The 14,323-nt window shown below is 39.0% G+C and overlaps 1 protein-coding gene across 1 annotated transcript in view; it reads right to left on the minus strand.

The window, feature by feature from the left end:
• Positions 1-3,915: 3,915 nt before the first annotated feature.
• Positions 3,916-14,323, minus strand: part of LOC139715376 (calnexin-like) — a 35,921-nt gene continuing 25,513 nt past the window's right edge. Inside the window, exons 14-18 of the mRNA XM_071626949.1 lie at positions 13,808-13,951; positions 12,947-13,063; positions 11,844-12,053; positions 9,480-9,529; positions 3,916-8,204 (exon numbers count right to left, since the gene is read on the minus strand). Coding sequence (XP_071483050.1) covers positions 8,165-8,204; positions 9,480-9,529; positions 11,844-12,053; positions 12,947-13,063; positions 13,808-13,951 — 561 coding nt within the window. The 3' untranslated portion in view covers positions 3,916-8,164. The remainder of the gene's footprint in view (positions 8,205-9,479; positions 9,530-11,843; positions 12,054-12,946; positions 13,064-13,807; positions 13,952-14,323) is intronic.

A 14,323-nucleotide genomic window follows, 5' to 3' on the forward strand; every position in this document is an offset into this window, starting at 1 on the left:
GCAATGGTCAGATTCCATTTTGTGCATCGTCTCCCATGGTAATTAAATGATTTATGAAACGTACACACACGCTCTGTTGATGTTGTTGTTGAGGAACAATTTTTGTCCTTCCATTTGTCAATTCCACGATAAAAAAATGAAAGCATTGTGCTGAAGAAATTATGCAAGCAAGAAAAAATACATACACACACACACACGCCCGCGCGCGCACACACTTTTTTAAATGAATATTTGCTACTCGTATTCCGTTCAGTATTAGTGGCTGTGCATAGGTCGTGTGAGGGGCTGTCTAGCTCGTGCGATGTGGCGTTCAAACACCCCTTCCCCCTTTACCATTGGGAGCAGTGATGTGTAGGTCAGTTGTATCACAAAACATCCTACCATAATAACAATACAAATTTTGCAATAAAACCCAAAACATAACGAAATATCACTATTTTTCTCAACAAACCATAACTGTAGACGGTTTAGTCTGGAAACAGTTCTTTGTGGCTAACTATTATTCACATTTTGTATATTTACCAATAATTAATAGTAATTATACTGATTCATATTTTTACACCGGTTGTTTCTATTCCTAACTCACATTTTGGAACTATTTTGAAGCACTAAAGATGAGTTTTGTTTCATCTTCAAATGGTAAGTTATGCCTTTGATATCATAGCGAACGATTTTAACACGTTTCGTCGTCGGTTTATCAAAATCTTTGCAACAGTAAATCGGGACAGTCGGGAATGCGTGCCGAACGGGTTGGACCGCATGCATCGTGTGGCGCATAAGGTCCTATCACATGTAGTTCGGGATACTGAATAATCTTTTTGTCTTGTGCAACCGCACGCCAGGCCATAAATAGACTCGGAGAGAGAACATGAAGCCCGTCATGCTACTGTCTACCCTTTGAAACCTGTTTGCATAAATCAGTGGAATTTTCGTGGATTTCGTGAGAGGGTTTTACAAATGTAGGACCCTACTTGGAAATCGATGGAAAAGCTGGATTTGTCAAACATTTAACACAAACCAGGAAAATATTTCGCGACCCAGTGTGTTTTCCTTCGAAAGACAGAAATGGCGGAGATTTTCTCTAAATCAACAATTCATATACATGAACTAGTAATTATCGGTATTTTAGCACTTGCTCAGTGCGCATGTCTGTGTAGATTTTAAGCTACGTAGTGTGTTGTGCGGACAACGCCTCCTTTTGTGTACAAGTCACCACTTGCTTGTTCGCATAAGCCACCTTTGTTTGGTTTGTTTTTTCTTAAACCTTAAGAGAAGTCCGATCTTCAATAGCTCTTTAGGTTTTTGTTTTCTCCTTTATAATAAGAGGTCGCTGGTTGAGGTGTGAAGTTCATTTGTAAGTTGATGATCAGATTAACGCCAAACTTGAACTCCATTCACGTACTACTTGCTGGTCGAAGCACCATACAATCGCTAAGATTAGAGATGGGGGTGGGGTGGGGGGGGGGGGGGATGATTATGACCTGCATTGTCTGCGAGAGGCGCCAGACGTGGAAAAGGCGCATGCGTTGTAGCTGCTCAGCAATAACCCGTTCGTTTGTTGGGCGGGAATCATCAAAGCAGTCAGAAGGCCAACCAGGTGATCTGAAAAGATACCGTGCTGTTGACACTGCAATTAGATCCGTTTTCTGTTTCAGGGCTCTATAGAGTTGATAACGGAACATCCCATCCGCTTCCAGCTCATGAAAGTATATAAAAACACAATATTTCAACGTAAATATTGCTTTTGAAAGCCAGTCATGTTTTCAAAATGATTATTCAGGTATAAACACATACAGGGTCGGCAGAAATGGAAGGGGGGGGGGGGGGGGGGAGCGCCCCCTACTTCTTTTTGCAACATGCATCTATGACGGCCCGGAAGTGTCACCAGGAAAAAAACTAGAAATGTCGCTATGGCGACTGGTATGCCTCCGCCATAATGCATGATTCTCCTAATAGGTCTATAGTACATGTGGACAATGTGTGATTACATTTTCATAAAATTGGCAAAATATTAAAATTACAAGTTTGTCACAAATGTGTTGAATGTTCACCTTCCTTGACCTTGGTTTAATTGGATGAATAGGAGAGCATGTATTTGGGGATTTAAGGACTTTAACTTGACTTTGACCCATTCATACATTTATGCATGGAGTAATTTTCATGGTACCGGTATGGAGAAAAAGTGCAATTTCTGTACTGAATAGTAAATTGTTACCATGTTCATCTGGCCTTTGACCCTAAAATTCATAAGATAATCACTTTCAGGTAGAACATGCATAAATATGCAGTAAGTTTCACGATAAATTGAGCCACTTCCGAGATATGGAGGAAAAAGTTAGTTCAGCACTTTCACTTGATCTTTGACCTTTTGACCTTTGAGGCAAAAAAAAAAAAGAAAAAAAAAACTCTCCAGAGAATTTCTATTAGGTTACACATGCATACACCAAGTGTAAAAAAAAAAATAATAATCCTGCTGGCATTGCGTGAACATGAGGGAAATAGTTGCACTTGACCTTTGACCCCTGACCTTTGACCCATGAACCCTACATTCTCTAGATAATCACTGCCAGTCAGTACATGTATATACTATGTTCCATGAAGATACCTTGAACAATTTTCCAATTTACAGAGAAAAAAAAAGTTTTAATACTTTTACTCGACCTTTTGACCTTTGACCTCATGACCCAAACTTTCACCAGAGAATCTAAATTGGGTAATACATGTATGCACTAAGTTTCAAGAAAACATCTTCAGGCATTGCATAGATATGGTGGAAATAGTGAAATTTTATGTATTTGACCTTGACCTTTTGACCTTTGACCTTGAACACGTGCACCCAAAAGTTGATAGGCACAACTTCACCCCCTAATACACATACATGCCAAGTTTCATTAGGATACCTCAACAGCTTTTGATAGTTACCTTGTCCACAAAATTCATTACGGACGGACGGAAAGACGGACGGACGGACGGACGGACGGACGGACGGACGGAGGACGGACGGACGGACGGACAGACGGAAGGACGGACGGACGGACAACCCGAAAACATAATGCCTCCGGCACCACTTCGTGGCGGAGGCATAAAAATGAAACCAAGTGTGAGAGCGCGGTTAGGCGTTTGTTTTGCTGAAGAATTTTGTTTTTTCTTTTTGCTTGTTAGCTGATGTTTAAAGTGCCCCCCCCCCCTTTTGAAAACGTGGCGCCGGCCATAACACATAAAGCACATTCATACATGCATCTATACACACATGGATGGTTGTATTCTAAAACGTATGTATGTATTTATGGAATATTAATTATTATGGAGTATGTGTGTACGTATTTGTATACACATAATTATGTATTAATGTATTGTAGTAATGTAACGTAAGAGAGGGGACTGCAATATACAAGTTCGCTTTTTAGCAGCCCCTCAATTTTCATTTCCACCAAGTCCTTTATGAAACAAGATGTATTATATGTTACAAGATGTGTTATCATTTGACGTTTGTATTACCTATGTATATTGATTAGAAATGAAAATAAAAACATGAATGAATGAATGAATGAATACTTACATACATACCAAGGTACACTAAAAAAATACATGTATCGAGTATGTACTGATTTATCTACCTGTGTAATATGTACTCGTAACTTATGTCATTGCATATAGTCAAATATATTTCTCAAAAAATTCTGCAAATTTAGGTACAGTAGACCTACTTACGAAGACGTTTTCTGATGCCATGAAATTTTGGCATTAATTCGGTAGATAATGTTACCGGGATAATGAACACAGAGAAAAGAAACAATTATAGGAAAGAGAAATGGAAGGCCAACAGACACAAAAAGCACACCCATCACATTTTTCATGGACCAACAGACATGACAACTTACAAACACAATCAGAGTCTCTTGTATTTTACTGTGGGTAGATTTCAACACAAATTGAATGTTTATTCAGAAAAACTCTGTCAACTCTTAACAGACGCAACCAAACTCCAACTCTGATGTATGCAGACTTCACATCGTTGTGCCCAGAAAGAGTTGGCTTTTTGTGTATGTGTCTCTCTCTCTATCATCAGCATTGAGATACCAAAGGGAACAACCAACATATATATAAATATCAACACACTGGGCATGAACTATACTGATATTCAATACCTCCTCCATAACTGTGCGTATATATCTTAATTCTACTCTACTTGGGAATTCACCATTATGGAATTGTTCAAATACATGTCAAAACTAAATCGAGCTATTTTAATGTTTTTTAATTTTTTATTTCAATTCACTAAATTTTGTTTTCCTGTATTCACAAGGGTAATCTTTGACCACCTGGTCACAAGCCAATATCATCGTTGCGCATCTAAGGTAGTATAATGAATCTGATAATTTGAATACAATTATCGCATCTGTGAACATGCATCATATTGCTTGAACGTTACTTCATTGCATGACAAAACCGGACACACACACACGCACGAACACAGAAGTCATGACTTAACTAGGAATGACCACTTCCCAACAACGCACTAAAAATGTCATATTTCATTGTACTTTTTTTTCTGTTTAATTTTCCTTTTTGAGTGTTACCTTGGTTGGGCAAGCACATCTCCATGTTTGAACGTGCTCTACTGGGGATAGACCATCTGCACCATTGCTTATTATTAGATACAAAAAAGCAATCAGGTCCATATTTCTCTAAAACCCCGTACTGATCGCAGGTTACACATTGGCACCACTATCAGATACACAAAGAGACAACCAAAACAAGGAAACAAAAATCAGCAAAATAAGATTTGCACAGACAACACTCTCCCGGTACTATTATCTTTAAATGTGGCCCTTGCAACAACAAAATAATAAATGCAAAAAAAAAAAAATGACACTACCCATTGTGTATGTTCCATTAACAATGTTATTTCTTTACCAAGATTCAAAACGTACATTCATTTTTGCTGTTGTTGCATATCAATGGTGCATGTATAAAGAGAGCACACACATTTCACATGAATTGTTAACTGTGTCCTAACATTACAAAAACAAAAATACTGTCTTAACATTACATAAACAAAAAATTGTGTCCTAACATTGCAAAAAAAATAAAAAATAGTGTCCTTGCATTCTCTGCACAAAATGAAATATGCTGCGAAGAACGGAAATGTTACACTAATTGTACGCAGGAACAAAACAGCGCCTGAGAGGCGGAGAGCAGGAAAGAGAAACGGAGAGAAAATACACAGAGGAGAGAGAGAGAGAGAGAGAGATAATTCCTTTCATATAGCAAAGGCCATTAAACTAATGTTCCTCCTTCTTTTCTGATATTCTTGTAGAGACGATACGGTGCTTTTCCTCTTCCTTCACTCTGCAATTGCAGTCTCGGCTGAAGCGCTATTGAGCAGGAATCATGTGAGAACTACCAGCAGTATTGAGAAGGCAAGGAGTAAACACTTGTCATTGTATAATCAGGTCTGAGGAAGTATTGGGGAAGAAAACGAAAGGAAAACTGCTCTCCCCCAAAAGTCACACAATTTCCACCCGTCATCACCATTACCAAACTCCCCGAGCATATTATGATAGATTTATCACTAGCGACGTTTCTGAACTGTTCTTGGAGAAACAGATGCGATTTGGCTCACATAAAAACTGCAAGAAGTTTCAATTATGATTGAAAAGCTACATCAATCACAATATGCCAGAAAAAAGAAAGAACAAAGAAAACTAAACTCAAACCACTAACCATGGAAATTCTTATCCTCCCTTCGACTCTAGAGTAGCCTTTCTTAAAAGTACAAAAGAAATGATGCTTTAGTCTTAACCTGTTGAAGACGAGTCCCCAGAATACTTGGGTAGGTGCCAACGGGAAATGCGTGTTATAGCAAAATCAGTCTGTCCTCAACGGGTTAACGCTGTATCTCCATATATCTTGTGATCCCTCATAAATCGCTGTAAATAATGCAACAAAACTTCACATAGACAAAGCAAGTAACATTGAGGCTTCCAAAAACATATATATATACCGATATATAAATGTACAACCAAATCTTTCTTACTTGGCATTGCATTTCTACAAAATTCACAGCAGATAGGAAACCAGATAGGATTTTTGCTGTCACTGAAAAACACATTAACAGATATTCTAACATCCCACAGAATAAAATTTGTAACGACAACATTTCTCATTTCTTCTTATGTCTTGCCAAGTGTTATTTATAATGGTTACACGAATTTGTTGCACAATTGACTTTTCTTCTTCCACAAATGGTCACAATGTAATGAAAAATTCTTCAAATTTTGAAAAATTTCACCTTCAGATATTCTCACTCATAACAAGTTATCTACCTAACAATGCGCCCTCATGGTATATGACAATCTGCTCCGATTTCAGAGGAGAGGTACAAGATATTTTATGATATCACAGGAACGGGCATCATACAACTATATGGATCTCAATCATACATCAACTAAAAATTGGTCAATATATTGCATTTCTCAGTGTCCACATGCCCCTAAAAATGGTTGAACAAGAAACACTTTTTGTTTCCTAACTCTAAAACTGTCAAAACGGTACAAAACATTGAGGTTGTTTGGCGCACGCTACTAGTACCCAACTTGAGCTCACCATTATGTAACACATGTACAAAGGCTAAATATCAAACTTCACCTCATTCTCATGCAAACGCGGGAATATACGTACATGGGACACCTTCAACCAATGCTCAGAACATACTTTGAGCATACTATTTTCAAGATGGCACCTCTCACCATTTCCCTCATTGCTGCCATGAAAAAAACAAAAACCCCAAGGCTTTCTTGCTCATAACACACATTCATTATAATCCATATTCCATCACACAGTTTTGCGGTCACCTCTTTGTATCAGTCAGGGGGATGCGGAAAAGGGTGCCCTTTCAACACGGGGGGCAAGTGACAGCCCCCATCATGACCCTCTACCAACACAAGAGTGTCAATGCATCTCACTGATTCTCAACAGCAGGCAAATCTTTACACATTTCTGACTCTCAAAGGACAGCATGTGAGAGACAGAGATAATATCTATGATAACTAACTCACCCAAGACAATAGAGCAAACAAAACAATGAATTCAAAGGAACCTTCACATTAATAACATATTGTCCAATGAGCACCAAAATGATTTTTTCTTTCGCTTGTTTTGAGGGGGTTTGTAATAAACGTCACTGACATCCATGTGGAGGGTTTCCTTTTTTCTACATTGAGGAATTAATTCCGAATTTGTTTACACTTTTCATTTTTACCTGATTTTTAGCTTCATTATTACAAAACAAAATGTGCTGGCAACTTTAAACACTTTCTACTTTATTCATATTAGAAGAGAAACATACTGGTTGTTTTGAACAATACCGCGCACAAGCATATGAAGCACTCTGTGTCAAAGTGTTTCAGAAAACAGCATAAAAAACATTTAGCTCCAGAACAGCAGTATGACATTAACTCTGTAAGGTCAATTCTTGGAAAAGTCATTAATAAAGAATCACATCTCTGTTACCAGCATCCTTTTCAAACTCATATGATGGATTCGTTCTTACAAAACTAAAAACAATACATGAAAATCAAACAACACTAATGCGACAAAACTCTGCTTGATGTGCTACTGTACACAGACAGAATGCATCAAATGCGTTCACTCATTACACATGGAGTTAGGCGCTAGGTCAACCCACAAATAAAAAGGACAAAATCAGAAAGACAAGGACTGCACATGTTGTGCCATCGAGAACTCATGCAACTAGGAATGGTAACATAATTTCCTTCTTTCCTCTGCTCATATTGGTAGACTTTATCAGGGATATTAAAACAACATGCAATCATATCATGAACTACCCAGATGTCAATAATTAACCACAGCTGAATTTCATAACACTTAATTCATTTGTAGACACAGCCATTGACACTTGATTAAAGTCACTGGCAGTGCCTGTAAATGCAAAAAACTGTAAAAAGGTTTCAAAACTTAAAGAAAAGGTTAAGTATGAACATTCCACAAGCCAACTGCAGTTGGGACTTTAAAAAAAAGAAAGAAAGAAAGGAAAACCCTAGGAAAGGCCAGAAAAGGAACTGGGAGAGGCTTGAATGAAGACTACCAGGCAGGCAGATGATACAGCATCACATACTTCCCACCAAGGGCTGGAAAGTCATCATTCTTTTCTTGAGCGTGTCTTGGGCTTTTTAGGTGTGCTGCATGAAGAATTATGAAACAAAAGAGTGCAAAAAATAAAAGTCAGAATGTTATACACCTCATACATCAAGCTGGTGGGGTGAGAGCTAAATAGACTTTGTGCACTTTATAGAACCACACAAAGCCCCTGTCTTGAATATTCATAAGATTTTAAAAAATTATACAACACCTACAAAGATTCCAGCTATACAATTGGTCGATAGTTCATCACGTGACATGCAGTTAAAAGTACTGTTGCTGAGCCATGCAGTTTTGTTTGGGCAAAAATGGATAGTGCACTGCCGAAGACACCAATTTACACTGACTTCCATGTTTAACTCATGATCAACTCGTAGTTTTTGCAACACTGCAGGCCTCTAGCATCAAAACAAAAATACCTTTGCCGCACACACCCAATCAGTCACAAGTGTACATTCAGTCACTCATTTTACTGTCAACAACTTCAACAGATTGTTCTCATGTACGACTGACTGCATGTACTACCCATTTGCCTTTCACAAAAAAAAAGAATGGTTGCCACTTTTGTTCTAAAATCAAGAATAATTGTGGACCACCTCCATTGACATCTGCATTGTTGTATAAAACAAATAGGGCATGGTCTGTACTCCTGCAAACAGAACAATGCACGAGATCTTGACCATTCACTATTTGTAATGAACATCTTATCATCTCCTTACTGTATTTCACTTGTCAATTCTTTGTGACACATTACTCTGAAGGAAGAACAGTTCATCTCAAAGAGTACTTCCATCAGCACGGAATTCAGCTTTAAAGGGGAAGGCTAGTAACTGATCAGTGGGAATCAGTGGAAATGCTGGGAGATGATTGTTCCAATCCTTATGGAATTCATTCAAGAGTTCATTGTACATCTATTGTTGTGTGAAAATGATTTGCTTCAGAACGGTCTCATATTCAAGTAATGTGCAGATTAATGCTCCGTCACTGACCAGGGACGCTAACCTGGAAGCATTAAACTGCACATTACTTGAATACGAGACCGTTCTGAAGCAAATCATTTTCACACAACAATAGATATACAATGAACTCTTAAATGAATCCCACAAGAAGTGGAACAATCATCTCCCAGCATTTCCACTGATTCCACTGATCAGTTACTAGCCATCCCCTTTAACCCACGGAAGACTAGTCCCAAGTATACTCTGGCAGGCGTCTATGGGAAATGCGTGTTACAGCGAAGTAAGCCTGTCAATGGGTTAATAAGCAGCGGTTGCCTTGCAATATGGCCATGTGGAGGACAAGTGTTTGGTTCTCACCTAGCTTTCTCCTGTGGCTCCTCTGCAGCTGCCTCCTCCTCTTCCTCCTCCTAAATGATGCAGAAACAAAAGGTACATCCAGGTGATAGATATTGGAAATACTGGGTTTTGTTTTTCTACTCAAAGAGTTGCTAGTGGCCCTCACATGCTCAAATTATGTGAATTTAAATCACAAAACTGTTGTGTACCACTTCTTTCACTTCATTCTATTGTTTCCAAACTTCCAAATAGTTTAATAAGAAAATAGCTAATTGGTGCATAGCATCGGAAGCTTATAATCAGCAGAGTTAACCCCAAAGTGCATGTTATCAAGCTTACTGTATAACATAAATCTTAGCAACTTGTTATGGATTTTGTCACATGAGGTCAATTATTTTGATACAATTTGATATATTTCAAAGACCGACTACCTGTCCTTTCCCTTTGCTCTGTTCCATTTTGATTGGATGATTTCATGGTTTTGGTCATTTCGAATTCAAAACATGCATATTCATGCAAAGACAGAGGAAAACAAAATCAAATGTGTGTCTCCTGCTAAAAAAACAAGGCAAGTGCCAAATTGTGTCTCCCCCATTCGCGTACAAGAAATTAATATTTTTCTAACTCCCAGAAGTTCATTGACCCGCCTACGACCTTTGACCTTGTGGTGACCTTCAACTCCCAAAGTGACATTTACCATCCAAGTTTGGTCACAAACAGACAAAGGGATCAAAAGTTATGAGCCATAAATGAAACGCGCCAGAAAAACTTAATAGGCCCTAAAAATTTGTTGACCCCTTTCTGTGACCTTTGACCTTGTGATGACCTTTAATTCCCCAAGGGATGTCTACCGTTCAAGTTTGGTCACAAATGGACATAGGTAGCAAAAGTTCTGAACCACAATCGAAACGCACCCTTAAAACTTAACATTGGGCCCTAAAAATTTGTTGACCCCTGTCAGTGACCTTTGACCTTGTGATGACCTTCACCTCACCAAGGGACATCTACCATCCAAGTTTGGACACAAAGGGACAAAGGGATCAAAAGTTATGAGCTATAATCAAAACGCGCCATAAAAACTTAACAGTGGGCCCTAAAAGTTCGTTGACCCCTGTATGTGACCTTTGACCTTGTGATGACCATCACCTCCCCAAGGGATATCTGTCATCCAAGTTTGGTCACAAACAGACAAAGGGATCAAAAGTTATGAGCCATAATCAAAACACGCCATAAAAACTTAACATTGGGCCCTTAAAAGTTCGTTTCAAGACCCGTCTGTGACAGTCTTGCAAGTAAACTTTAACGTATGACCTCAAATGACCTTTGACCATATCATGTGACCTCTTACGGCACCATAACATGAAGGTACCCCAAGTGCATTCATCACCCAAGTTTTGATTGCCATTGTAGCAACATGTGTCAAGTTATGTGATAAGAGAGTCTTGCAAGTAAACTTTAACGTATGACCTCAAAGGACCTTTGACCTTATCCTGTGACCTCCAACGGCACCATAACATGAAGGTACCCCCAGTGCATCTATGACCCAAGTTAGGTTGTAATCCAAGCAACTTATGTGAAATTATTTGTCAAAAGAGTCTTGCAGGTAAACTTTAACATAGAAAAGAGTCTTGCACATACTCTTTAACATATGACCTCAAATGACCTTTGACATCATCACATGACCTCCAACAACACCATAACATGAAGATACCCCTAGTGCTTCTATCATCCAAGTGTGGCTGCCATTGCTGTAACAGTTACCAAGTTATGCATCATAAGAGAGTCTTGCAGGTAAACTTTAACATTTGTGACGGACGACGGACAACAAACGGACGACGGACGGACGCCATTTGGATCCCTTAGTCTCGCCTTCACCTCTGGTGGGCGAGACAAAAAGAAGAGGCTCCAATTCTTTTTGTGACGGTCCTGATCAGACCAAACATCAACCTCAACAAAAGAACAGCACTTTGATGCTTTTATTTGGAAGAAACAATTCCAAGTTGAATCAGTTTCTCATTGTTTTCCTGATCAGATGGCACAGTTCTGTGAAGCAGTGAGCCAAAAGCAGTGAAGAGGCAGTTTTTTAGTTTAATAAAGAGACCCTAAATCCTGTCACATCAAGCTATTTAAACAAAGTCACTTGAACCACGGCAATAGGTACGCGACTCCCATCATAACAAATTCCTCGGGATAGGCAGCTTTCTTTCGTTATACTGAAATTTTGTTATAGCCAAACGATAAAGTATACAAAGATAAATAGATGATAATTCGGGGATTTGAATTTTCACTTTGCTAAAAGGAGAACTTCGTGAAGACCACGCTCATTGAAATGGGAGTGCACTGTATGAACAATATTTGTTTGTTTGTTTGTCTGTGACATCTTACCTCCTCTGCAGGCCCCTCCAAGTCTGCCTTGGTGGCTTTCTTTCGTTGCCTGACGCTCGCATCACCCTCGGCTGACACTGCCTCTTCGCCTTCTTTCTCTCCGCCCTCAGCTGCTGCAGCCTCCTCTTCTTCCTCCTCCCCCTCTTCCCCTTCCCTGACGTCATCCGGGCTGGGCGCATCACTCTTCTTGCTGTCTAGCTCTTCGGGGCTCTGCACATGAGAGATGGAGACAATATAAAAACATAAAGCCTATGACAAGATGTCAAAATGCCACTATCAAGTTCACCTCATACCTTTAAGTATCCTTCTTTAATAAATGAGAGAAGTGAAGACAAAATTATCGTTTGCATCCAACAAAAGGGTAAACCATAATACTAAGCATATGTTACACAATCATCAATTTGTAAGAAATACGAATTACAGTGTGGATTATGAAATTTATTAGGGAATACATGTACAAATAAGTAGAATAATAAGAACAGGAATGCATCTTTCGCAAAGTTGACAGAAAGGTAAGCATAATGATGGAGGAGAGTGGTCCACTGAAAAGCAGAGCTTGGAAAATGTGGATCACTCAATACGTAATATGTAACTAATATACCATCCAGAATCAAATGTAAACATTAATACTTTTCGTGCGATTAAGTTTTTGTAGTAAGTGGTTCAAGATATATCCCTGGTTCTTGAATTTGCTGTGCACAATTGCTTCAAGACTTGTATGACTTTATTCATTTCACATAAAAGAGAGAATTCAATTTGACATTTCCCTGCATGAAAATAGAAGTGTTGCCCGATCATTCAAATGTAAGGCCTGTACAGAAACTACTGCATACACACATACATTCAAATGAATACTATTTAGGGCACAAGCGCGCACACACACACTCATAAAAGGAAGGCACCACCGATGAACACCCGATTCAAGCTGTTCAAATTGTACACAGAAAATTGCGAAGATATTTTCACAGGTTAAAGAATATCAAACAAGCCAAATGTAGCACAAAATATGTGAAAATAATTTTACCGCGAACATTTCCATGTTTACAGTATCCACATACAGCTAGAATATAACCGTTAAACGTAAAGCATGTTAGACTTCTCACCGACTTGAAGCAGAACCTGATGCAGAAGAAGAGCGGGATGATGACGATGAGGGCGAAGACAGCCCATAGCCAGGGCCTCTCCTGGGCAGCATCCACCATACTGGACACAAAGGTCTCCTGAGACGAGTGGTCAAGCAGAGAAGGAGGGGGCATGAGGTCATTGCACTTCTATGTGCACTCTAACGTCAAAATTGGCGGGCGACCAATGACTGAAGCATGCATGGTCTAAGTTCATGTTATGCTTCACAGAGCAAAGAAGGATATGCATACCTGGGGGGCATTTCATGAAGGACTTTGTCAGATTATTATTATTATTTTTTTTTTTGACAAACTGTTATGAGCTACTGAAATCCCTGCATATGATAGGCTGAGAGTAAATTTGTCTGACAAATTTGTCACACAAAATGCCTCATGAAATGGCCCCCTGGCTACACTGTAACAAATGGGACAAAAAATTGCAAACCTAGGAATTCTTGTAAATATCCTTTCCTTCACTACTACCAGGTGTTCACAAACATACTTAAACAAGATCAATTTCTTTTTTTGTAAAGAGGAAAAATGAAAGACCCTTTTGAACGGGACTATAGTTGGAAGGTAAACATGAGCATACAGATGGGTTTAAATTGACCTTACATTTCAGGAAACATATCCACCAGATGAATTCTATGTCCAATGACCTTTTCCTCAAAGACTATGCAGCACATTGGCTACTTTGGGTCAACTTGAATACAGATCAGCATACAAATTGTGATCAGACTGAACACATAAAAGGGGATGGGGCCTCTGATTTGACTTTGGTAGTTTATATGGATTGAAACTTCTTGTAGAGGCATCCATCAAACTTTTGACCAAGAGACTCACAGCTGAGGCAACGACACCCTCCTTGCGTTTGAGGTGGTAGCTGTCAGCAGCGTACTGGTCCGCCACATCCTTGTCAGTGGTGATGATGAAGTTGTCGAAGAGGATGTTGTCGCTCATTGACCACAGCTCCAAGGCAATGGCTCCCTGGAAGACAGAAAGGAGAAATTTACATTAGGAGAATTGCCCACATGACATCCTGTCTTATCTGATTAACTTGAGTCTATGCCTCAAAACGACTGGGCACACCATAGTAAATTTCTTAAATTCTACAGTATGTTTCTATACAGCCCTATATAAGTGGTATTACAAGTTTGGACCAAAGCAAAACAGAAAAGAATTCTTTGTGTTTTCTTTTGTTTGCAATGACAAGTCATACAACTGCAAATGGTGAAGATGGGTGCTGTCAAAAAAAGTGTCAGTGACAATGTCAGGGACAAAAGAGACATAGTGATCACTATCAAGACGGAAATAAATAATGGTAACTATGCCAGCTACTTTGGTCACACTACTTAGCTA

Source organism: Diadema antillarum, unplaced genomic scaffold (assembly GCF_040938485.1).
Source record: "Diadema antillarum isolate AM-2024a unplaced genomic scaffold, OU_Dant_1.0 scf00000047, whole genome shotgun sequence".
Classification (NCBI taxonomy): domain Eukaryota; kingdom Metazoa; phylum Echinodermata; class Echinoidea; order Diadematoida; family Diadematidae; genus Diadema; species Diadema antillarum.